Consider the following 27,362-nt stretch of genomic DNA (forward strand, 5'->3'; position numbering starts at 1 on the left):
CCGAACAGGTGCCGGAATGTGGCGACTAGAGGCTTTTCACAGTAACTTCATCTGAAGCCGACGTGTGACAATAAGCCATTTTCATTTCATTTCATTTGGAGATGTCAGCGTTGGACTGGGGTGAGCACAGTAAGAAGTCTTACAACACCAGGTTAAAGTCCAGCAGGTTTGTTTCAAATCACTAGCTTTCGGAGCACTGCTCCTTCCGATTCACCTGAGGAAGGAGCAGTGCTTCGAAAGCCAGTGATTTGAAACAAACCTGTTGGACTTTAACCTGGTTTTGTAAGACTTCTTACTTTGTTTAAGAAGGGCCGCAGGGAAAAGCCAGGAAACTACATACCGGTGAGCCTAACATCAGTGGTGGGTAAATTGTGGTGGGTAAAAGGTATTCTGAGCCCTTCCGAACTTTATTAATTACTACTGGGCGGCTAATATATCGATGATTATGAAATGGGTAGTGGGGGAGGGGGAGCCGTGGGAGCGAGTGGAGGCGGCTTCTTGCAAGGGCACAAGTCTGAAGGCTTTGTTAACGGCACCTCTGCCGTTCCCACTGGCTCGGTACTCCACAAGCCCAGTGGTAGTGGCAGCCCTGAGGGTGTGGGGGCAATGGAGGCAACACATGAGACTGGAGGGGGCGCCGGTGTGGTCACCGATCTGTGATAATCACCAGTTCGCTGGGGGGGGGGGTGCTGGACGGAGGCTTCAGGAGGTGGCAGCGTGCAGGGATTGAGAGATTTGGGAATCTGTTCATTGAGGAGGGTTTCCCGAGCTTCGAGGAGCTGGAGGAGGAATTAGAGTTGCCAGGTGGGAACGGGTTCCGGTACATGCAGGTGCGGGATTTTGTTCGAAGGCTGGTCCCGAGCTTCCCCCGCCTCCCACTAAGGGGACTACAGGATAAGGTGATTTCAAAAACACTGGGCTTGTGGAGGGGTGGGTCTGGAAAATATACATGGAACTGATGGAGTGGGAAGGGGCTCCAATTGGGGAGGTGAAGAGGAAGTGGGAGGAAGAGCTGGGAGGGGAGTTGGAAGTCGGGTTATGGAAGAAGGCTCTGAGAAGAGTCAATGCATGATCGTTGTGTGCCAGGCTTAGCCTAATTCAGTTCAAGGTGGTCCACAGGGCTCATATAACTGTGGCCCGGATGAGTAGGATTTTTGAGGAGGTGGAGGACAGGTGTGGGCGGTGTGGTGGAAGAACTGTTTTGTGCATGTCTGAGGCTGAGGGGATTATGGCAGGGATTTATAGATGTGTCACTCTGAGTCCAGAGGTGGCATTATTTGGAGTGTTGCAAGATCCGGGAACCCAGGGGGTAGAGAGGCCGACATTTTGGCCTTTGCCTCCCTGGTGGTCCAGAGACAGATTTTGCTGGGATGGAGGGACTCGGAGCCTCCAAAGTTGGTGGTTTGGGTTAGTGACATGGCAGGGTTTTCTAGGCTAGGAAAAATTAAGTATGCCTTAAGGGGTTCAGTACAGGGGTTCGCTCGGAGGTGGCAGCCGTTCATCGACTTCTTCAAGAAGAATTGACCATGAGCAGGGGTGGGGGCATGGAAGTGATGAATAAGGGCAGGGAATCTAATGTATGGGTAGTCATGGTTTAGGGCTGGGGGAGTTGGGTATGTTATTGTGGGGGGTTTTCTGTGTGTTGAATCTCTCTGTTGTTGTTTAAAATATGAAAATGTTAAAATTATAAATGCCTCAATAAAATATTTTCTAAAAAATGGTATTCTGAGAGACAGCATCAACAGACTTTTGGATAGTCAGCATTGTTTTGTGAATGAGATTTTTGAAGGGGTAACAAAGAAGGTAGATGAAGGCAGTGCAGTCGACATTGTCTACATGGACTTTAGCAAGGCCTTTGACAAGGTTGTTGCATAAGGTTAAATCTCACAGTATCCAGGATAAGGTAGCCAATTGGATACAAAATCGGTTTGATGACAGGTGGTTGTAGAGGGCTGTTTTTCAAACTGGAGGCCTGTGACCAGCGGTGTGCCTCAGGAATCAGTGCTGGGTCCACTGTTATTTGTTATTTATATTAACGATTTGGATGAGAATTTAGGGGGCACGGTCAGTAAATTTGCAGATGACACCAAGATTGGTGGAATAGTGGACAGTGAAGAATGTTATCCAGGATTGCAACAGGATCTTGATCAATTGGGCCAGTGGGCCGATGAATGGCAGATGGAGTTTAATTTAGATAAATGTGAGGTGATGCATTTTGGTAAATCGAATCGAGGTAGGACCTACACTGTTAATGGTGGGGTGTTGGGGAGAGTTATAGAACAAAAAGATCTGGGGTACAGGTTCATAACCGCTTGAAAGTGGAATCACAGTTGGAAAGGATGGTGAAGGTAATTGGCATGCTTGGTTTCATTGGTCAGAACATTGAATACAGGAATTGGGACGCCTGGTCCAAGTTGTGCAAGACATTAGTAAGGCCACACTTGGAATACTGTGTAAGGCTGAGGGCCAACAACTTTTTTTGGTCTTCCCAATGTAGAGGAGATCACATTCTGAACAGCAAAAACTGTATTTATATAGCATATTTCACAGCCCCTGGATGTCTCAAAGTGCTTTACAGTCAACAAAGTACTTTTTTTAAAGTCCAGTTGTTACTTGTAAGGCAGGAAAGAATTGGGTAGCCAACTGCAGAGGGCAAACACCCACAAACAAAATACTAGCCAGATAATCTCCTTTTGTGATGTTGATTGAGATGATTATTCGGATAAACCCCGTCTTCCTCTTCGAAATAGTGCAAAGGGTCGTTTATGTCCACTTGAGAGGCCAGGCGGGACTTCGATTTAAATGTCTAATTTCAAAGGCGGCAGATTCCAACAGTGCAGCACTCCCTGCGTAGAACTGCACAAGAATGAGAACCTTGATTTTTCAAGTCCGAAGGGGAGCTAAATTGCTATTTCATCCGGAAAGAACGTTTGGAGGTTGGAAAATGAGACGGTGAAAGCGTCGTGGGAAGGGAAGCCTGTCACAAACTTTCCCTTTTGTTCTTTCCTTCCCTCCGCCTACTCGTTTGTGATGATTGATTATCCGTTATCGACCTAAAATGTTAACTTTCTCCACAGACACTGCCTGACCTACTGAGTTTCCTGCATTTCCCTATCTAATTTCCAGCATCCCCAGTATTGTGTTTTATGGGAACTTCCTGCTCTTCACTCAGTCGACCAGTCTTGATCTTCAAACTACAGGCAGGGGGTGAGTATATTGTTGATTATTAAAGAAAGATGGAACTTAACATTTCTAATGCATCCGTTTTCAGTCAACTGAAGCAACTGAAAATATGTTCAATTTGTGCACGAATTTCACCACCGCCGCCAGCCACCCTGTGAGCAGACTCTTTAAATAATGTGAAGCACAAGTGGACATAATAGATGGCTCTCTTCTCGACGCGCGCACCCTCTGGGATTTGTAGTCTGGCAATAAACAGGAGAGTCTGCAGAGCTGAACCAAAACAACTGCAGCTTCCGAAATGCAAAGCGTCCTCATCTCCTTTTGGCAAATGTGCCTCCGCCTCCTCTTCCCCGCCCCTGGCCACTTTGGTCCATCCTCCACACACACATACACACGCACACCCCCTCCCCCCGGACCCTCGCCTGCCCGGTATAGCCCGGGCTCGGTGTGTCGGACAGAGAACCAGGACTGAGCGCGAGCACATTTTTCAAATCACCGGCGGTTGGTGCGCGGGAGGCGCGAGCTGAGGTGAGGTCGCGCTCGAGTGGCGGTGAGAGGCAAACGATGCGGGCGGGGGCTGATCTCGGAGGGGAGGGGAGGCGGCAGCAGTTCTTTGTGTGTCGCTGTGATGGACGGCGACTCTCGCTTCGCTGGAGGGCTGCTGCAGTTCAGGGTCCGCAGTGAGGGGGAGGGGGAGGCTGGCAGAGTGTGGGAGGGGGAGTGCTGCTGTTGTTGCAGCAACCCGCGCCCCTTCCCCACATCCAGCCTGTTTGGTGGGCGGGGGGGACGGGACCTGAAGGAACTCCTGCAAGGCCACTTCGATGCACAATGAAGTTTAAAATTCTGCAAAGTGTGTTCGGAAAGAGGAGGTAGTTTCTGCAACGGCGGTTCGCCCTGGAGGGAATCCGTTTCCCTTGGCAAGCAGCGATAAGTTTTAATTTTTATCGCGAAAGTTTTAAGGACCGCCACTGGAGACGATTGATTTTCCACGCCCGCTTGTTTTCACCGTCCTTGGAATGAGTTGATTTAATTTTAATGGTTGGTTGGTACCAACATTTGAATAGTTCAACCAAGGTCGCAAGGATCTCCGGCGCGCACATTGCTCGGAAGAATAATATATATTTTCACAGAATTTGGAACATTTTAAGTCGCATGCGATTTTGCTGATGGGCCAATGGTTTTTACGGCCTTTGGGGAATATTTCCTTTCGATAGTTAAATGGAGCCCGATGGGTCAGTTGAAGTAAACTTTTTTTTTCGAGGGTGTCGATCTGAGCAACAGATTCATTTTCTGTTCTTCCTCATTACCGATAACACCCCTTTGGGTACCCAAATGTGTATGTACTCCCAATAGTTTGTGTGGTACCCAAGTGAAAGATGCGGCAGCACCTCTGGAAATTTGACAAAGCAGTTACAGAGTAAAGTGCTCTATGAAGAAAAAACGTGCAGTGAGTATGGATGCAATCTGTGTCAGTGACATTTATTCAACTGTATTTTTATGGATGAGGTTGACTACCTGCTTTATATGATCGGATCTATAACATTTAATAGATAATTTGCAAAGTAGAAAGTAATTTAAAAATGCATGAATTTACTTAAATTAAGAAGGTATTTAGTTTTTAATACTGAAATTGCATGGGTCACTAGAATTCTCTACATAAGTCCCAAAAGATGTGCTCTTAGGTAAATTGGACATTCTGAATTCTCCCTCTGTGTACCCAAACAGGTGCTGGAATGTGGCGACTAGGGTCTTTGCACAGTAACTTAATTGCTGTGTTAATGTAAGCCTACTTGTGACAATAATAAAAGATTATCATTTCTTTAACAGCTTTTAACAGAAAATGCTGGAAATACACAAAGAGTTCATGGGTGGTATTTTATCGAAGGCGCACCATTCCTGACAGTGGAAACAGAAATGGAGAGCACTTCCCCTCCTACTGGGGGTGGCTACCATGCAATTCCTGCTGGCAGCAAGCACAGAGATCCATTTATCACATGGCAAAGGAAGCTCTTCATTGGGCAGGCTATAAGGAGCCTCCTAGACAAATGGAGGGTCTACTGCATCATGGCAACTTTCCTACTCAACTCTTGCTAGAACACTTCTGTAATTTTGGGATAAACTTCCCTTATCACTCCTGTCAATATATCATGTCAATCAACAGCCCCGCATCACACCCAAGCCCTCTAATGTCTGAGGCTAGACAGTGACGGGCCCCACGATTTAGCTATACCTCCTTGCAAGTTCTCCCTCAGGCAGTCAGGAAAAGACGGGAGGTGCTCTTTATAATGGATGGCAGCAGAGGATCCTCCTGTCTGACCACAGAGAAAGTAAGCAACCAGAGGACCCATTCCAGAACCTTGGTCTGATGAAAGAAACGGGTCACTGATCTGCTCCAATCAGCCAGGGTAAGTGTCAGAGTTGCATCTTTCTAAAGGGTCTCTTGTGGGGTCATCCATTAGTTTATATTTGTCAGTGGGCAGCAATGTCTGGTTTAGCCAGGGGCTAGTTCAGCACAGGTCTAAATCGCTGGCTTTGAAAGCAGACCAAGGCAGGCCAGCAGCATGGTACAATTCCTGTACCAGCCTCCCTGAACAGGTGCCGGAATGTGGCGACTAGGGGCTTTTCACAGTAACTTCATTTGCAGCCTACCTGTGACAATAAGCGATTTTTATTTCATTTTCGTGTCAAGTAGCTGAATTTTTGATCAGCCTCAGTGCAGTATGACAATTGAGGCTAAAGCATGTGAAATTCAGATTATATGTGCCCTTGGATGCAATGTGCAACTGACAAGCCAGTATCTATGTCATGGGAATGCCTGCAGAGAAGAATAAGGTGTCACTTGGCATGTCACTAACTCTGCACGTTGTCATGCAGGACAAACAGACCAACATCGTGAAGGAGAGATGAACAACCGGAGGTGGTGTTCTGAAATAAAGGTTGTCGCCCCCGCAGAGGAGTTTGCAGGAGAGGAGGGAGGACAAGTGATCACAGAAAGAGAGGCTGGAATGATCAAGCCTAAGTGTAAAAATGCATCCAACCTTGTGCTTGTATATGGGCACGCAAGCACATACACTGTGCTCATACTCTGATGATCCTTAATGTGGTTCCTTTTGCTCTCCAATACAGGTCCTCATGATCCCAAGGCTAGGCTACAGCAAAGCAGGAACCTGAAGATTCCACCTCTGGGACAAAGACACCACTGTCCCAGAGGATGCAGCACCCACTTCCTCTACCAGCACAGTTTACCAACATGGGTTGCGGAGGCATGCATTTAGAATTGATATCACATTCTGGTGATCAAGCATAGACACCACCCTGCAACTGATTAAGAATGTGACTGCTAACTCCTTTGATACTCTTGAGGACTGCTGGGTAACAGGCCTCTGCCGATGATGTGCCTTTGGTTGTAGCCACAAGAAGCCTGCTGGAGATGCAGTGTAACATATGGCCAGAGGTTATGCACAACTTTGTATTGGAAATAGGAGAGGCTCATGCAAGCCAGAAGGTCTTCCGTGGCTCGGGCATGTGAGCGGATAGCTTTATTACAATCCTGGACTAGACCCTAGACAGTGGCTAGGATACTGGACAGAAACCCCAATATTTTAATTTTGTAAGACTGAGAAAAGAATACCTCCCTCCAGGAGTGATTTCACACAAAATAGGGATATGGTATCTTAAAACAAACTTTATTACTAACACAGTATTAAAATATCTTTAACTTCACGCAAGAAAATAGTTTATAATTACAATGCTAATAAACACAGTGACACAATAACCCAACTGCTATTTTTACTTCCACTCAAACAACTGAACCATCTTGGGTTACAATCTACTTTTAAATATAGGTAGCACTCACGAATACTTACTGTACAGAGATGTCTTTTAAGACTGTTTGAAAAGATCAACCTGAACCCTGTCAGAACAATGCAGAACCTCTGGCTGTATTTCTTCAGAAGCTTCTCAACTTGCCTTCCAGCCACAAACTAAAACTGTGAACCTCAACACTTGACTGCTTCACCCTCCCATTAACTACATCTTGCTAAGCTGAACACAATGTCTAATGAATTATTCTGTGGGAAATCCCCTTAATACAAATTAACCCAAAGTTTTTATGATGCTTTAATTGCACCTCTGGCTCCAAAAAGCTTAGCTGACTTGCTAACCAGGATTTTGTATTAAATACACTACTGCAGCAGTCATACACACACTAACCCAGGCTTTTAACCATTACTGCACTAAATGTTCATGATCAATAAGTGGATTTCTTGCTTAATATAAAGATCAGGGGTTCCAGGGAGAATGGGATGAGGAATATATCAGCCATGATCAAATGGCGGAGCAGACTTGATGGGCCAAATGGCTAATTCTGTACCTATATCTTTTGAACTTATAGATAAATATAATGCAATATATCTGAAATGCCTACATTCACATTGCTTCCCCTAGGGAGAGGTTAGCAACCATGAGATCCGGTCAAGTACTTGATCCATATGCACTCTAACCTACATTTCATTGCTCAAGCCGTGGGCTCAGTGCAATAGTGGCTAGGCAAATAGTGGCTGGGCAAGAGGAGGAACAAGTTACATGGACCTCCCTTCAGGTGCCCCTTCGCTGGGAACAGGGAGATGCCATTGCAGACCCAAATGGATTATGTGCCAATTGGTACCCTGGCCTTGCCAATTGGTACCCTGCCCTTTCTCAAGGCACCACCAAGATCACTGGCAAGATTTTATCCGCAGTCATCGACACCATTGCCTCCACTTGATGAGGCCAAGGAGGATGCCTTTGCATCAGTGCAGGAGACAGCTGTACGGCCAAAATCCTTATGTCCTTGGATTCCCCAGAGGACCTGTGCTATAGTCAGCAAAGGGAACAGTACAACATGTTGCCTCAAGCTCCACAGTTGATGTTTGGGATGCACAAAGACATAGGGCTGTAAGCTTGAACATATAAGTTATTGAGAGAACAAAGATGGCAGGGTTTTTTTTCAGATTTCTAAATATTTCATATTACATTGCTTTCACTTTTCATGTGTACATCCTTGTCATTTGTTGACAATAGCTTAATCAGAAAGCTAAATATACTGACATGCCTGTGGTTTGCATGCATTGATGTTTACCAGGGAGATGGAGAGACTTTATTGTGGAAATGGTGTGTGCTTGCGTTCACTCTATTTAATGATCATGTTGGTGTCCAGTTTTGTACTTATCAGTTTGTGGAACATGTCTGAAATTGCAGGCTCAGCTGGGCCTCTACCCTATGCATTGTAATGGAGATTGTCCAAGGTCACTCTCAGCGGGGATATTTGAAATGGTGTAGCTGCACTCACGGTCCTTTAAGGATGGCGCAGGATCAGATTTCTTGGTCATGTCAGCTGTTTGACGTATGTTCATGTACGACATATTATTGACACCAGTATTCATATGTGTATGACAAAGCTCCACCCCATAGTCTTATAGGTGGTAGAGAAAGCAGGTTAGAAGTAGCTCCTTCAGAGATGCTGGCAGGGATTGGCCTGCATCTCAAGTTGGGCAATGGAGTTCTTGTGATGGGACCATGGTCATGTAGGTTTTCACTCTTGGGCAAACTGGTGGATGTTTGCTGTTCTCCTTGTATCCTGTGCACTTCTCTCAATGGCCATAAGACAGGAGCAAAATGAGGCCACTCTTCCCATCGAGTCTGCTCTGCCGTTCAATCATGGCTGATATGTTTCTCATTCCATTCTCCTGCCTTCTCCCCATAAACCCTGATCCCCTCATTAATCAAGAACCTATCTATCTCTGTCTTAAAGACACTCAGTGATTTGGCTTCTGGAGCAAAGGCACACGCATAAAAACTCCTGCACATTCATGGCTTGCTCCTCTGGCACATTCATTTCACCTGCATTTGAGGAGTGCTGCTTCCACGGTCATCCTTCCATTTAGAAAGCTACAAAAAAAGCTATAAAGAAGAGTAAGATAGATTATGAGAGTAAACTTGCTCAGAATATAAAAACATAATAAAAGTTTCTACAAATATATAAAACAAAAAAGAATGGCTAAGGTAAATATTGGTCCTTTAGAGGATGCGAAGGGCATTTTAATAATGGGAGATGAGGAAATGGCTGAGGAACTGAACAGGTTTTTTGGGTCGGTCTTCACAGTGGAAGACACAAATAACATGCCAGTGACTGATAGAAATTAGGCTATAATAGGTGAGGACCTTGAGAAGATTGTTATCACTAAGGAGGTAGTGATGGGCAAGCTAATGGGGCTAAAGGTAGACAAGTCTCCTGGCCTTGATGGAATGCATCCCAAAGTGCTAAAAGAGATGGCTAGGGAAATTGCAAATGCACTAGTGATAATTTACCAAAATTCACTAGACTCTGGGGTGGTCCCAGTGGATTGGAAATTAGCAAACGTGACACCACTGTTTAAAAAAGGAGGTAGGCAGAGAGCGGGTAATTATAGGCCAGTGAGCTTAACTTCAGTAGTAGGGAAGATGCTGGAATCTATCATCAAGGAAGAAATAGCGAGGCATCTGGATAGAAATTGTCCCATTGGGCAGACGCAACATGGGTCCATAAAGGGCAGGTCGTGCCTAACTAATTTAGTGGAATTTTTGAGGACATTACCAGGGCAGTAGATACGTTGGCCAATGGATGTGGTATATCTGGATTTCCAGAAAGCCTTTGACAAGGTGCCACACAAAAGGTTGCTTCATAAGATAAAGATGCATGGCATTAAGGGTAAAATAGCATGGATAGAGGATTGGTTAATTAATAGAAAGCAAAGAGTGGGGATTAATGGGTGTTTCTCTGGTTGGCAATCAGTAGCTAGTGGTGTCCCTCAGGGATCAGTGTTGGGCCCACAATTGTTCACAATTTACAGAGATGATTTGGAGTTGGGGACTAAGGGCAATGTGTCCAAGTTTGCAGATGACACTAAGATGAGTGGTAAAGCAAAAAGTGCAGAGATACTGGAAGTCTGCAGAGGGATTTGGATAGGTTATGTGAATGGGCTAGGGTCTGGCAGATGGAATACAATGTTGACATATGTGAGGTTATCCATTTTGGTAGGAATAACAGCAAACAAATTATTATTTAAATGATAAAATATTAAAGCATGCTGCTGTGCAGAGAGATCTGGGTGTGCTAGTGCATGAGTCGCAAAAAGTTGGTTTACTGGTGCAACAGGTGATTAAGAAGGCAAATGGAATGTTGTCCTTCATTGCTAGAGGGATGGAGTTTAAGACTAGGAGGTTGTGCTGCAATTGTATAAGGTGTTAGTGAGGCCACACCTGGATTATTGTGTTCAGTTTTGGTCTCCTTACTTGAGAAAGGACATACTGGCACTGTGGGGTGTGCAGAGGAGATTCACAAGGTTAATCCCAGAGCTGAAGGGGTTGGATTATGAGGAGAGGTTGAGTAGACTGGGACTCTACTCGTTGGAATTTAGAAAGGTGAGGGGGGATCTTATGGAAACATAAAATTATGAAGGGAATAGATAGGATAGATGCGGGCAGGTTGTTTCCACTGGCGGGTGAAAGCAGAACTAGGGGGCATAGCCTCAGAATAAGGGGAAGTAGATTTAGGACTGAGTTTAGGAGGAACTTCTTCACCCAAAGGGTTGTGAATCTATGGAATTCCTTGCCCAGTGAAGCAGTCTCCTTCATTAAATGTTTTTAAGCTAAAGATAGATAGTTTTTTGAAGAATAAAGGGATTAAGGGTTCTGGTGTTCAGGCCGGAAAGTGGAGCTGAGTCCACAAAAGATCAGCCATGATCTCATTGAATGGTGGAGCAGGCTTGAGGGACCAGATGGCCTACTCCTGCTCCTAGTTCTTATGTTCCTGTTTCACCAGTTCCCCACGTTGCAAGACCATTTATTTATTATTCTCAGTGGTGCATACTACAGAGCTCCTCCAGATCAGTCAATGTTACAAAAGCACATTTTCAGCAAACTAGTGGTTTGTTGATGATAGCGTTGGTGGAGGACTGGGCTGCGTTGTGGTGGTATTGTGTTGCACTCTGCGATGCCTCACTGATGTCATCAACCAGGTTCAGCGGGAATAGCTCTTGTCACCCAAGATCCAACTGTCAACCTGGAATGGCACCTGCGAAAGTTCTAGGACCTGCATGCGAACTCCCTAGGAATTGAGCACAGACATGCATGATTATTTGCCTATGAATGGAGACTGGTTACACGGGCAAAGAGCGAAAGCCCTTGCCCTTCGCAAATATTGCCGGTTGGTCACAGGCAGTTCTAATGGCCACAGGATTGCAGTTGACCCCTTCCTTGCATTGTAGGGAAATGAACGGGGCCCTGAAGCCCAATACCATTGCTGTCCAGCTGTTCTCAACCGTTTTGCTGCTTGTAATATGCAGAGTACAGACAGAATTCATCCAGCCTACACTTGCAAAACCAAAAATCTACTGTTGAATGAGGTTCTGTGATTGGGTAGCACTTGCTGAACAATCCTGAGTGTGCTAAAAGCTGCACTAACAACCCAGTTATGATTAAAAAGTTGATGATTTCACTTGTACGATGTAAGAAGATATTGGTTAGAATTTTTTATGCACTGGTGTGTGGCAGCCTGTGATCTGTCACTCATGGAACCCTAGAAAGCACCCAGTAGTGGAAAAAATTGAAAGAGACAGTCACCTTGAGGACTATTGGTATATGCTAAATCCACGTGACTGCAGATCTTGCTGCATAATCCTACATATTTTGGTGATCAATTGCTGGGACTGCCTCAGTCTTCTCTGGCATTGCCTCTGACCTTCAGGTTGTTAGTTCTTGTCACTGGATGGCTGACAAGACCCCCCCCCCCCCTCTAGTGCTGCCTGCTACTGACATTGTGACTTCAGTTGATGACTGGTAAGTGTTCTCCTTTATTGCATCCTCTCCTCTTCCTTTCCCCCCAAAAGTGTAGGAATATTGGGTGTTTGAGATCCATGGGTTTTGTAGCAGTTGAACAGTGGAAAAGGGCAGGAAGTGATATGTGAAATATGTCTGGATTTCATCCATAAACTAACAAGCAGTGAAATTTTCAACTCCTTTCAATGTCGCTTGATAGTATTGAATTGTTGCTGAAAGGTGAGACGTGTTGCCAAAACCTTTCATCTTGCACTCCTAAGGACAAATGCAAGAACTTCAAATGACCACAATAATTCACTACAGGAGAAAAAGGTGTTAATTGCTTGACAAGCTGAATCTGGCTGTGTGTTGTGCAGAAAGCAACGGGGAACTATAGACTCCAAACTCCTGGGTAATTCAAAAAGGGGTTGGATCTATTCCTTTTGTTTGCAGAGATCATGGCCCCACATAAGAATATCAGTCAGTTCTACAAAGAGTAAATTAACTCAACTGATTATCTTAATTTTGTTGTTAGTGTAGCTTTTAGCACTCTTAGAATTATTCAGAAGTGCTGCCCAATTGTTTTGTTGCTTGTAATAGGCAGAGTACAGACAGCATTCAACCAGCCTACACTTGCAAAACCCAAAACAAAAAAATCTGTTGAATGTGGTTCTGCGATTGGGCAGCACTTGCTAAACAATCCTGAGTGTGCAAAAAGCTGCACTAGCAACCAATTTAAGATACAAGTTGATCTTGTAATGTGACTCATTTATGCTTTATAGAAGTATATAGTCATATGTCAAAAGTCCTTGAAGTTTGCTAGAAGGTATTTGTACTCTTTTCCACAAAAGATTTACATTAGGAATATTTAAATTCACGGCGAGAGAATGCTACCTGTGTTTTATGTAATGAGGTTATACAGCATCAAACTTTGGTTCAACAAGGTAAATAGTAGCAAAACAAGGTGCAGAAGCAAAACATAACAGTAGAATATTCTTCCAAAATTACTTTAGCAAGAGGACAGTCAGGAGAATTGAGGACATTAAAATATGCTTGTGAGCCAGAAGCTGAGGGTAAGGTTTGGAACAACTTATTTCACAATGGATATAATATGGGAAGAACATCCTTTAGTTCAAAAAAAAAAGCGTAACAAAATTCAGGGCTTGAATATAGATCTATTGGACGAACTAGACAAGTTGAAAGGTTTAAAATAAATATATACAAATATGTTGTTTGTCCCAGGGAAATTTTTGAGATATGTATACTTGAAGATGCACCACTATTGGAAAAATGAAATGTATATTTTTAAATTGCCGACAAAATGGATATGTACATCTACAATCTTGCTTAAAGTAATGGAATTCTGATTATCAGTATTGAGCTGAGGATTATATGTACAAAATCTATTACAGAACAGTAACACAATAGAGTATTTCATTTTTCCTTTAATCCAATTTGAAGATCCTCGATTCTTTGAGAAAGTTACAATCCAAATTAAGTGTGTTAAACTCCATGACGTTATGTAATTATGTAATTCAAACTCCAAAACATATTTTAATAACGATCGTAATGAAAGGTTACCAGCCTCCCCGAACAGGCGCCGGAATGTGGCGACTAGGGGCTTTTCACAGTAACTTCATTGAAGCCTACTCATGACAATAAGCGATTTTCATTTCATTTCAACGGTGGGAATTCTAGCCAAAAATTGAATGCAAATAGGAAATTTGTTAAATGTTAAATAAACAGTGCATGTGGAGAGTAATGCCAAAATATGGAGGGAGTGGTGGGCACTGAGTGAAGTGCTTGAGGACTCTGTATTGGGGCTAATGCTCTTTCTAATTTTTCAAACTAATTTGGTATCAAAAGCTCAATATGAATTGGTCAAATATTCAGGTGATTTAAAAAATTGAAGGGACTGTCCTCTGTACCCCTCTTGAACATCCCCCAAAGGCCCATCAAATCACAAGCATTGCCTCCTTGTGAGCAACAATTCTCACATCCTTCTATCTCATTGACTTTCCCATCCAGCGCACCTGCTGGCTGTTAATGTTGCAAACTTCTTTGTCCCATTCACCTCACCAATCATCGACCCATCTGATCCTGCCAGTGGAAACCCCTTTCATCTGCCCTTTCCACCTTCACCTCCAACAAGCTGATTGACTTATTTAACTTTTTTTGGCAAGGGGGCTATAGTAGAAATTTTGCTTAAATGACTTTAGAAATGAAAGTACTTTTAAGTTTAAAAATAGAATTGCACCATTTTCATGTGACTTTATTAAGATCTCTTCAGCTTCATCATTTTAGACTTGACAAGGTATTGTCAAAAAAAATTGTAATCTCTGGGAAAATGGTGACAAAGAGGCATTGGGAGACAAGGACCTATTGCTAAATGAGTTGCAGTGTGTAGAACTTTATAAGACAGTTATGTTTTAAAATGTCTTCTTTAATTCAAGGTAAAATGGAATAGTTTGGAAACAAGCCAATGTGACCTCATAACTAAATCTGCTGGAAGACAAACCCATGTGACCTGCTTGGTATGGAGACAGAAATTCAAGTCAAATTTATTGAAAGTAAGGTGCAAGGTTTAATACCTGAGCACAAAGGAGGCAGGTGGTCTTGCTGCATACAAATTCAAGATTCGAGTCAGTCAGAGAGTTTTGGAGAAGCCGACTGAAAATAGGTTCTGCTGTTCCAGGCAGGGGAAAAGTTTTTTTTGGGGTTAACCATCAAGCATGGTGCTGGTGAGGACATATCCAATTTGAAGAAGCGAGGCTTGTGGAGAATAAAAGACGAATGAGTTGCCAGAGGGTGCTTTGCTACTGAAGTTGATTCGATTGTACTCAGAAGATTGAGTGAGGGACTTTAAAAACGCACTTTAAAATTCGTCCTCATGGGACAGGAGGGACAGAGATAATGGAGGAGCTTTGGAATTTGTATACAAGACTACGTTTCTGCTGATAGTGTGTTGTAATGTATAAATGTGGCATCAGGCTTTCGGTTGTGTAAAGGTAATGGAGAATACTTTTTCTGTAGTTTAGTGTATTAGTTTCTTACAAAGTGATTTTTCGTCTGCTTTTAGTTTGTTGCAGTAAAAGTCTTAAAACGTGAAATCTTGTCATAGAATTCTTTGTATTGGTCTCTGGGAAATCTGTATTACCGTTTAAAAGTTATTGGTCTTGACGGGGAATGTAACAAGTGTTTAATGTAGTACAGGGTATTGCATTTTTGGCAATTGTGTGTATAGATAGTGGATAATAGAAGAATCAGTAATTGGGACTGGATTTTCAGTTGTCCACTAGGTTGGGTGATGCCACATGTACAAAATTGCAATCTCGAAGGCAGCAAGGTGACTCGGTGGTTAGCACTGCTGCCTCACGGTGCCAAGGTCCCAGGTTTGATCCCGACTCTGGGTCACTGTCCATGTGGAGTTTGCACATTCTCCTCGTGTGTTCGTGGGCTTCGCCCCCACAACCTATAGACGTGCAGGCTAGGTGAATTGGCCACTCTAAATCGGCCCTTAATTGGAAAAAATGAATTGGGTACTCTAAATTTTATTTTTTTTAAATTGCAACCTCTGGTGGCATTAAAGGTTATAATACCTCCAGAACACTGATTTTTTTTTCAAAGGAGCTGGCATCCCACAGGCCTCCCAACTGACACCCTGTTCAATTCATGGAGCTCATTAACAATCTTTGTAGCAACAGTTTGTGAATTTCAATTGAGGGGCGTGGGGAAGATGGAGAGTCTAGGACAATTAGGGTACAGTTTGGGGAACACCGAAGGGAGCTACGATGGTTAATGGATGCATTGCTGAACAGTTGAAAGGAATGGGAGACTTAAACTCAGATGCTCAACCAATAGCACAGAATTGACATTGATCATGCCGAAAAACCTGCTTTTGTGAACAGTGACTGGTATGATTGAAGATAAGTGTGAAGTTGCTGGCATCACTTGGGCATCATAGATGGTAGAGGAAGCCTTGGCAAATCAATGAGCAGCAGGTGAGGGAGTTTGCAGCTCATCAGACAATTCACAGATGTGCTCTTCCAGAAGTCGGGAGAAAATATCCATTTTGAACAGCTGGGCCTGGATGGGCTCAGGTGGCATTGGAGTTTGCCATCAGCTGTGGATTTTTTCGGGTCCAGGGGATTATCAGTTATATTCACTAAGTTATCAAGGCGCTTATAAACAAGCCAACTAGATTCCCAAACAGAAAAGGTTTCTACTTAATGATTGCCCAGCTGATCTGTGACCACAGGAAGTGCTTCTTGAAGATGTGCCCCCAAATTCCCAGGCAGATGCTGGAGAAAAATATGGAAGTAAACTATTGTAATGATGCGAGAGTTTAGGATATGAAACTCAGCTGTGGGTAAAACTCTGTCACAAAGGTGAATCACCAGAGGAGTAAAATCAGTGGTGGTAAGGTTGCATATCCCATTTAAACCAAACCTAGTGGTCTAAACTTTACTGATAATCAATTAAAAGAAGTTGCAACTCATTAAATACCTAATGTTGGGTAGATATATCAGCACACACATGACAAATACCACTGACCGATTATATGCAGATAAAGAGAAGGAGAACCAAGGGTAGATCTTTAAATTCCGAGAGGTTATGGTGTAGGAGAGGGAGGAAATGCAATTGCTGGAGATGTAATATCCAAATAGGCAGGAATGGATTATCCAAGGGCAATCCCATAAAGTTGCTTAAGAGTCCAAAGATGAGCAGGTCAGGTGGAGTCGCCATACTAAATTGCGCCTAAGTGCACAATGGTTATGTGGGCAAAGAACGGGGGATTGGGCCGAGGTAGGGTGCTCTTTTGGAGAGTCGGTGCAGACTAGATGGGCTGAATGACCTCCTGCACTGTAGGGATTAGATTCCATGGGTAGTAAGAAAAACTACATTATTAATAATGTGAAATATTTGAAGAGGGCAAATAGGGTAAGAATAGACAATGTACCATAATCACAGATTCCAATTTGAGCTTTCTGCTACGAGATGTGAAAGTCAAATTGGATGGTTTTGAATAGAGTTACAGAATAAGTAGGCACAAAAGTTGGAACACAGTAAAATGTTCAAATGCCTCGGAGAAAGTAAAGTTAGATCAAGGCCAATAATTGGATAGAAGTTTTATTGAAAAGAGGCTGAAGAAGGAACTTTGGCAATGTAAAGGGTATTAATTTGTATATTAATTTTAATAAGGTGGTGGGCATTAACTGGTGATTCACTTGTGCCCCAATTAATAGGAGCAAACCAAAACTGTGGTTGTTGGATTAGGAGGTGTGTATCTCTGTAAAATGTTTCAAAAAGGGTAACGGTTGGCCTCTGCTCTTATCTTTCACCAGTTGACTTTCTGAATTGTTTTGAGGGAAAGTGCCAAAAGAAGGGGAACTGTTAACAATGTTCGAGGCCATAATTTGCTGTGGCATGGTATCTGGTGCCACATGCTCTTCGTCTTTCCCTGCATGTTTAGGTTTTTAATCATTTTTTAAAATTTGGCATGTTGCTGAATGTGCAAGTTGATGAAGTAGCAACAAAAGAATAAGGACCTGAGTGACTAGGGCAAGAAGATGGGTATGTTTCTAACTCCTAACTACCCAAAGGCAGGTCTGGCCAGTGGCACAACACCTACCTACCACAAGGAGGGGGGCCCTGAACCTACCCAGGAGGTGAATTCTATGACAAATCAGGTAGAGAGAAATAATTGAAAGAAAGAAAAATTAGATTGAGATTGAAAAAGACAAAAGTAAAAGATTTTTAAGAATTGCATTTTAAAAAAATCTCGGAACAGCAAATAATATTTACGGGAATGAGGCACCACAGCTAGTGATTTTGGTAGAGATCTTCATTCACAGGTAATTATTGTGTAATTTAAGGGTACCTTAGAAGGTTACAGTTTGTTATTTCAAGTCTATGGCAAGTGTAGTTTGTATCTACACCCTACACAGTATCTACTATAGGAATTTTTCCACTAAATGTATCCAATACTGAAGTAAAGAGCAAGATGCTATTTTCGGAAACCTAAACAGCGGAACAGTCCAACTTCGACAGCAACTTTTAGATATTCATGTTAAATCCAGTACCTTCTCCCTTATTGCTGTGCCATCTAAGTTTAAATAACAGTGAGTGCATTATTTTGACACAGAACTCTATGCTTATATTTATTTTGCTGTAGTTAGGAGCATTTAATCACACAGCAGCATTAAGATGGGAATCTGAATTATATTTGGTGAAATTGACAGTATGGTTGTGTCTTTACTCAAGTGTCGAATGAGTTTAAAAGTACTGCTCGATATCAAGAAATTAATTTAGCCATTTGTGTTTTTCTTTGACTGCGATACTTCTAATGCAAAAGTTGCCCCCCATGTGCTTGTTCAGTCTTGTATGACCTGTTCTTCCAGACTGTCCTCAAAATCCTGGCCAGATATTTTCAGGATTGAGAAAAAGTGATTTAGTGGAATTCCGACTTTGAATAATGGAGTTTTGGCCTTGTCATTTTTTCCCAGTCCCCTTGGCTACCACTGCCTCTATTGCAGCCAAAGCTGGAAGCAAAGGGTCTCAGCCTGGGAAATCTCTGTTAGTAACAAAGTCGGGGGGGGGGGGGGGGGGTCTGGGGGAGGGTGCAGAACACGGAGGAGGCCTCTCCTCAGCGTTGTGCTGGCCCGGACCCAGCTGCAATCGCGCATTCCAATGGAAGGTGGCTACTGCCCTCCTGGCCGCTTAGTAGACTCATGGGGGCTCAATGGGGATAGTAGCGGGGGCCCCTGAGTCTCCATGGAGTTCAGCAGGAGGTGGGTCTGCTGGGTTAATGGTGGAGAGGCGGCTTTTGAGTCAGAGAGATTTAGGAATAGGGGTATGAGTGAGTGAGGGACGGGGTGTGTCTGGGGAGAGGGGCTGCTGAGAGAATAAGGGCCTGGAGGAGCAGGAAACGGGCTGTTGATTGAGTAGGTAAGGGTTTGGGAAGAGGGGCTATGGGTGGTGCAAGAGGGACTGATTACAATGTTTGTTGGAGGTGGTGGTGGAGAGGAGCTTGACTGAGTATCACAGGGAATATGGAGAGTTTGGCTGAAACCGATGAGTATTGCATTTCTTGAGGTAAGCCTTCAGAGTTTCTTTGAAGCACTTCCTTTGTCATCCTCTTGTTTGGAAGCCTTCCTTGGGCTGGGCAAAGATTTGCTTTGAAAGTAGTGAGTGTGACATCCTAAGCACATGGCCAGTCCAGCGGAGTTGATTTCAGATGATCATGGCCTCCTGCTGGTGCTCTTGGCTCCTTCAAAGATACTGATGTTAATATGCCTGTCCTTCCAGCTGATGAGGAGAATCCGTTTCGGACAACTTTGATGATAAATCTCCAAGGCCCTGAGGTGACATCTGTACATAGTCCAAGTTTCTTCTGTATAGAAGAGTTGGGAGGATAACCATCTTGTACTTGTCAATGCCTGGGAGACCCTTGCTCAGAAGAGACCTTGGAGAAATCTCCTGATTGAAGGGAGACAATTCAATTCAAGGATACCCAACACCAAGGAGAGGCCCGGAAATGGTGCCTGAGAAAGGAACATTAGCGATCTAGAGTCTAAGGACTGATCCCACTTCCCAGAAACAAGGTGAATCAAACTTCCATAGTTTTAAAGAGAAAATAATTATTGGGTAGTTAAGCCAGGGAATGAATACAAAGTTCTTTTTAAACCGTAGATTGAAATGTCTTAAATTCACTCTCAAAAGAGAAACTTCTACTGCACCAGCATTAATATATTTACATTTCTCCCATTAATTATTCTTAAGATGTTTGTTTTTAATTTGTGTTGACTTGTGGTAGTTTATACTGTGGACCTGTGCCCACTTGTCAGTGGTGGGAGACTACTCGCAATTATTCTCAAAATACTTTTCTGTAGCGAACTTAGAAAAGATTTAAATGTCGGTCAGGGTGAAATTTTGTGCAGCAAATGAGGCTAATGTAAAGAATCCAATTCCCTACACCAAATTATTATGTAACATCAAACCCTTCATGGCTTATACAACCACAGACGTTTATGTAATAATATTCTAGGTTTATTCCATGTGAGCCTGAGCTCATCAAAAATAGCACCAAAATCAAAGTTCTTTTCTTATACAATTGCAGTCACTTTTCTCTCTAAGGCTGAGAGAAAGTGACCGGAAATCCTCTCCAAAGCTACACAGGAAGAGGAATCCACCTACAGATGGGGAATGTATATCTTAGCGCTTACAGGGGTTGGATGGGTCCATACTGATCTTTTTTTTAAAATAAATTTAGAGTACCCAATTATTTTTTCCAATTAAGGGGCAGTTTAGCGTGGCCAATTCACCTAACCTGCACATCTTTGGATTGTGGGGGCGAAACCCACGCAGACACGGGGAGAATGTGCAAACTCCACACGGACAGTGACCCAGGGCCGGGATTCGAACCCGGGTCCTCAGCGCCGTAGGCAGCAATGCTAACCACTGTGCCACCGTGCTGCCCCCATACTGATCTTTAAGCAAGCTTGAAGTGTGCCACTGTGTGCTCCAAGCTATTTGCAAGAAAACGCTTTAGAATCATCATAGAATGGTTACAGCACAGAGGCCCATCAAGCCTATGGCAACTCTGCAAGAGCAATTTAACTTCTACTCCCATGTCCCTTTCCCATAAACCATGCACTTTTCTTTTCAGACATTCATCCACTTTCATTTTGATGGCTAAGATTGAATCTTTCTACACCATTCTTTCAGGCATTGATTGCATTCAAGATGATAATTTGCAGATAAAGGGCACCATTCAACCATAAAACAAATTATGTCCAGTTTTGGGTGCATGTAGCAGGGTGTTTCTTGGTTTCTGCAGTGCTGAGAAACAATTCGCTATTCAATGGCAGCAAGGTCGCACTGAAGTCATTTTCTGTTGGTCAACTGAGCAGGAAAGACTCCTCGCAGATGAGGCACCATTTTGGAAGGCAGACCCAAGCTTCCCAACCTTGGGTAGGCACCTCGGAACACCTTTTCGCCACCTGGTAAGGCCCACCTGGGCCTGATCCCTGGAGGTGCCAGCTGCCAGTGTTGAGGTGGCACTGCCAGGGTGCCAGAGGGAATGCAAGGGTGCCACCTTGCCATGTCCCCAACCACCTGGGGTCTCTAATGGCCTGCACCCCGCGCCCCCGCGAGAGGCGGCCTTATCCTACTACCAAGTTGGGTGAAATTAGGCCACTGAATCTCGGTCAAAGTGGTTTTCTTTGTCGACTTTTGATTTTTTTTGACAATTATTTAAAATCTATGTTTTCTGGTTCTTGACCCTTTGACCAATTGGAACTGTTTCTCCTTATCTACTCTGTCTTGATCCTTCATGATTTTGAACACCTCTAGTGAATCTGTCAGTCATCTCTAAGAAAAGCAACTTCAACTTTTCCAATCTGTCCATGTAACTCTAACTGAAGGCCCCTCATCCCTTGAACCAACGGTTTTCCTTGAGTGACTCTTGGCCCAACAGGGAGGGAGGTCTCATTTGAGCTGCCTATGTGGAGGCAGGTTAATGATAAAGTTTTCAATAATTTATCACTTTGTTTTATAAAATACTTTCTGCTCTTGTAAATACTACATTAATGGTCGCCACATTATGGAATGGATGTAATTGCACTGGAGGGGGTGCAGAGAAGATTCACCAGAATGTTGCCTGGGATGGAGCATTTAAGTTACAAAGAGAGGTTGGATAGGCTTGGGTTGTTTTCCCTGGAACAAAGAAGACAGGGGTGATCTGATTGAGGTGTACAAGATTATGAGGGGCATGGACAGGTGGATAGAGAGCACTGCCTGGGAGGGTGGTAGAGGCGGGATGCCTCGTGTCTTTTAAAAAGTACCTGGATGAGTACTTGGCATGTCTTAACATTCAAGGCTATGGGCCAATTGCTGGCAAGTGGCACTAGGTGGGCCTTTCATGTGTTGGTGAAGACTCGATGGCCGAAGGGCCTCTTTTGCACTGTCGTATTCTGTGATTTCCTTCCCCTGTAACTGTAAATTACAAATTAAATAAGAAAACTTTGCTATTACCCAAGAAAATCAATGCAGATCTGGTATTTGCATATTTGATTTTGGTTTATAAGAGGTTTTCCAGTAGGCATGCATTAATTTTTGCCTAGGTGTCCAAAAGATGCATCTCATTTGAGACTTCAGGACCTTATACCAAAGAATGTTTCATAAAATTTCAGCCAAAACAATGAACAAATGTATTTACCAGTGACCGACCTTTACTAAAAAGCAATGGAACTTATCACATGCATCTTCACCTGTTTAAAACTGTCACCAAAAGTAATTTTAAGGATTGTAATATTATCTGTTGGTATAATTTCCCTTTTAATATTTGTTATACTTATGGTATTTGAAAGATTTTGTTGTAAAAGCTGCAGAAACATATTTGAGCAACCTAGATGTCGTTGCAAAGGCATAAACTCTTTTGACTGCTTTTTTCTCTCTTTTATTTTAGGGGTTTACTCATATTAAATGCTGGATAACTACTCTGTGGTATATAGAGTGATCAGCAACATTGCTATGACAGCAGCTAAAGAAAATTGATGTTAAAGACTGGTGCTGTCTTATCAAAATCCTTCTTTCTTCAGCCAGTATAATGTTTCTCTACACATCCCTTTACATGTAGCAAAATATTTTGCAGAATTTATTATGGAAGCTAAGGACTTTTCTTGTGTTTATGAAAAACCCTGTGAACTTCATAGAAGAGCTGAAGGTATTTCTGAGGCAGATGAAATTGAATGCTGTGAATTTGGAGCCAAATGGAGAATATGCAAAAATAAACTGAGCAAGGAAAACATGATGGTTCCTGAAACACACTTTTCAGTTTTTCAGCCGGAAGACGCTATTTCCGATCAAATGTTGAATTTTTCTTTGAATGGAATAACATGTGAAGACAAATTTGATTGTGCAAAGGTTGATGAATCAGGTACCACTACCAATGTTCACGAGAGTTTGTTCACAGAAAAATTTAATGGAGATGATGCATTACTACCTATTCCAAGCCAGAACTGGAGTTACTTTGAATCTTTCATAAATGAAAACAAAGAAGAATTTTTAGATCTCTGTGCAACAAATGACTTTTCAACTAACCTAATTAGTGAAGAAGACAGTGACAGTTTTTTGTTTGATGATGAATCAACACTAAGTAGTGATATCTGTTCACTGAAGATAAGATATGAATCTTTTCAAGACAATGTGAGAGAGAAAACAAATGCTGTTCAAGATGATGCTCAGCTTCATTTTTTTCCCAGTACCCGATGCAATGGAACCAAAAAAGGTATGAAAAGCCCCATGAAAAAGAATTCTGCTACTGTTCAGGAAGAGAGAGGGGAACATGATTGTCCAGAACTTAGCACATTGTATGAATTAGAAAGTAACAAATGCCTTCTGTCAGATGTTTTTATGGATAACTGGAAAGATGGTGAGAATGCAGTAGATTCGGTCTGTTTATCGTCCATTCTCAATGAGGATAGAGGAAATTGGAAGCTATTAAGGAAAAGCGCTGAAAGGTATTCAAATCAAACCAATTATACCTTGAGGGCAAAGCGGCAAATACGGTATAGTGATGATTATTTATATGATGTTGATTCTTTAGAGACCATGAAAAATTTCAGCAAAAAAGATCACCTAATTGATGCTGTACGAGAAGATGATGATGACTGGTGCCCTCGGAAAAGGAGAAAAGCTGGTAAAAAAGAACCACCTGTTATTATCAAATATATAATTGTCAATCGGTTTAAGGGCCACAAAAATATGCATGTAAAAATCAGTAGATTAGATTGCACAGAGAGACAAGTATTACTGACTGATGAAGTAGTAAAAAAATATAAAAAGCTTTCACCACTTAAGGAATTCTGGTCTCCAATTCCTAATGATTGTAAAATGCGTCATAACCAAGAAAAACTTGATCGAAAACTAAAAGTCTGTTCTGGTGCTGGAATGTCTTATATGTTCTTTGCTTCTAAAAATAAAAAACAACAAACACTAGCTAATGGAATGTCATCAATTAAAATAGGATGTACTTTGAGTCACCAAAAAGACCGTGTCATTGAAACAGATGCTACAAATACAGAAGTACCCAAGAAAGTACCAAAATACGATAAGTCGGTTTATGAATTTACAGATGAAATAGAACTAAAGCGCATCACCATTCGGACTGTGAGTAAGGCCAATCAGTTAAGAGTTATGCAAGAAGACTCTTCATTACAAAAGCTAAAGAAGAAACACAACATACTGTCACAGAAAAGCAGAGCAAATGGTCAGGATGGTAAAGGTATCTGTGATCGTAATTCTTTAGAAGGTGCAAATGAAATGCCTCAAGTTTCAAATGCAGATATGCACAAAATTCCAGGTCACTGGAATTCTGCTTCTACTTCTTTACTTAATTTCAACACTGCTAGCTTACATTCCCCAACGTTCAATGGCAAAGTAGAAACAGATAGTGGTTTACCTTCTCCAGTTCAAGCTGCTAGTCGCTCAGACTGGTCTATACCATCTGCTTACAATACACGGTCGGCTCCAGAAATTCTTGGAGGATATTTCCGGTCTCTGCTGGATGGGGATGATTCTTCAGTTAACGAAAACGTCCATCATTCCTGTGCCAACGAAGTTGTAACAGAAAACACACTTATTTCTTCACTGCACAAACAAAGTGATGAAGCCTCCACAAAGCGCAACCATAATAAATCAAATGTGCTTCATTTGGCAGAAAAACCAAGCATCCAGGAAGTTTGGAATGTAGAGACTGGTCATAATGAACATCCACATAATGTAATGGGAAAAGATCCATTTCTCTCGTACACAGTTGACTCTCAAAATGAAACAGTGGTGCAGATTGGAGATGTGGATCGATCATCTGTAAGCAGTAATGTAAGTCAGTGTGTCTCGAAGATGTACAGTGGTCAATATGAAATAAATGCCAACTTCAGTCAAAAAATGTTGAATGAAGAAACAAAGCAACAGTTTCCGTCAAAAGATTCTCCATGTATTTTAGACATTTCAAACTTTACACCAGCAAAAGTAAAACAGGGCCCTGGTTCTGAATTTTCACAGGAATATGCACCAAAAATCCTCTCCAAAACTAGCAAGTCTAATAAATATTTGGAGCAATGTAGCCATGATCAGCTTTCCAGCAAGGCTACATCACCAAATTTGTGTGTAAAGCAGTGGCAGGTTTGTAGTGAACTGTACAGTACAAATATTCATGCCTACCGTGCCAACAGTGATCCAACATGTGTTTCATTTTCACAATGTGCACAATCTTCTGTCCATTTACAGACTTCTGATCATGTGAATTCAAGTAATCATTCCAAAATTAATAAGGCAATAAATATTGCAAGAAAAAGACTTGCAAAATCAGATGGAGGTCATTGGGACAAAAAAGCTCTTCAGAAGTACCAGAATTGCAAAACTGAGATCAAAACTATAAAAGTAGAGAATATTAAAAAGGACAGTGCATCACCAGAAAATTATGAAACCATTGAAGTTCAAGGGAACTCTTTGGATGCATTATATGGAAATCAAATATGCCAATCTGAAAAAACTTATGAACCTGTAAAAAGGTTTACTAATAAAGGTTTAGAAAGGTGTGGAAAGTTTGTGAAGAAGGGCTTGATGAATGCAAGAAACAAACTTCCGAGAAAGGAAGCAAAACTGAATGGAAAAGGTAAATACTCAGTTACATCTGCAAAGTCCTATGATGATATTTCTTGCGACGTTACTAGAGAAAGTAGATTATTAAATGGTGGTCAGAGAGAATTTGAGGAACCTGTTAATATCCTTTCCAATATAGTTTCTGGAATGGCAGCAGTTAATCAGTTTATAATGGCTTCAGTGGAACCAATAGTGAATCATGGGGAAATTGCTCTCTCTGCTATAAATCAGCCTTTGGAAGTGCAAAATAGTTCCAAATGGAAACCCAAACCATTGCAGATATTGCACATTGGTACAAAAGATCTGAAAAAATAAGCCATAGTGTGTTTCTGAATGTAACCCAAGCAATGTGAGTCTCAATACTTACCCTGTAATTCACTTTGCTTCTTGCTATGTTCAAAGTGTGTTTAGTTCTACACAAATATCTGACTGCGACTGTCCAAGCAATACATTTTGTGAATAACGAAGAAAAATATATAATGTGAACTTATTTTTTTTACTTCTACTTATGACAATGATGTCTTGTTTATACACTTGGAACTCTTAACTGATTTGCTGTTACTCAGCATTGGTCCCTTTATAGTACAGTTCAGTGTACTGAGTGTTTTGAAACCTTGCTGACTAAAATGTACAATGTTGGTACAAGATATTGGACAAGAATTGCAGAGTTTGTTTTGGGATATATCGCTCTTTGAAAAGTCTGCCTTTATGCTTTGCTTGAGGGAATACCACGCCTTGGAGAAATTTAGGACATGTTTTTGAAGGTATTGTCAATCAGATTTGCATTTAGCTCAACGCTAATACAGACTGTTTAATATATATGTAACTAAGGGATACATATTTTAATGTATTTACTATTGAACTTGTGTATTTGGAATGATTATTATTGAAAAAGGACACCTTTTTAATAGTCAAGCTATCACTGTCTCGCTTTACTGTAAATTAAATGACCCTGATTTATGTGTCTCACCTATTGTAGTATGATCCCGTTGTCTAATCTGCTCTTCTATGCAACTTTTAAGAATCAAGTTGTAGTCTGTCTTTTGTTGTCAAACTTACCAAAATATTTCAATTTAATCAGGAGCATTTTGACCAAAATATTAATTTTAGAAGGTAACCAACAATAAAATTGTACATACTTTAAGAACTTAAATTGTGAAAAAATTGTGCAATATGTTTTTGTTCTCAATGTTTTTGTGCTGAAACCCATATAAATTTATAAGTTTTGATATTTTGATTTATTTGAAAAAAAACTTCTTACAAAGATTTACTTGGCCAATGTGAATTACTGTCCTTGTTAAATCCCATAGAAAATTCTTCTTTTGTCTAACATGTAGCATGAAAATAAATTCTAATAAAACAAGTACTAAATAGTTATGGTTGTAAATGGGTTTAGGGAATTTTCCTTACTGACCATAGGCTGTGAATGTATGTAGATAAACCTCAAGACATTGGCAGAAATTCAATTTGCCAGGGGAAGTAGTTTTGAGTTCAAAATTAACTTTTTACAGTCACAGTAAATCTCTCCACTGCACTTCTGGTGCTGAATATTGCATGTAGCAGCATTTCATACAATTTAATTTCACTTGAAGCTCAGTAAAAAGAATTACAGTTCATCAAACATGATCTATGCCATTACTTTCACTTGTAAAATAAAAAACAAAATCAACTTTTACAGC

At 41.8% G+C, this 27,362-nt stretch overlaps 1 protein-coding gene across 7 annotated transcripts; it reads left to right on the forward strand.

Moving 5' to 3' along the window:
* Positions 1–3,237: 3,237 nt before the first annotated feature.
* Positions 3,238–27,362, forward strand: LOC119977118 (neurite extension and migration factor-like). 7 transcript variants are annotated; one of them, XM_038817734.1, is made up of 3 exons: positions 3,238–3,711; positions 5,011–5,588; positions 22,487–27,362. In XM_038817734.1, exon 3 carries the CDS (start codon positions 22,681–22,683, stop codon positions 25,996–25,998), a length of 3,318 nt encoding a protein of 1,105 aa, XP_038673662.1. In that variant the 5' UTR covers positions 3,238–3,711; positions 5,011–5,588; positions 22,487–22,680; the 3' UTR covers positions 25,999–27,362. The 7 variants fall into 7 exon arrangements, with proteins under 7 accessions (XP_038673662.1, XP_038673664.1, XP_038673660.1 ...); XM_038817736.1 differs by lacking the exon at positions 5,011–5,588 and adding an exon at positions 14,472–14,552; XM_038817732.1 differs by lacking the exon at positions 5,011–5,588 and adding an exon at positions 19,327–19,622.

This window comes from Scyliorhinus canicula, chromosome 14 (genome assembly GCF_902713615.1).
Source record: "Scyliorhinus canicula chromosome 14, sScyCan1.1, whole genome shotgun sequence".
In the NCBI taxonomy this organism is placed as follows: domain Eukaryota; kingdom Metazoa; phylum Chordata; class Chondrichthyes; order Carcharhiniformes; family Scyliorhinidae; genus Scyliorhinus; species Scyliorhinus canicula.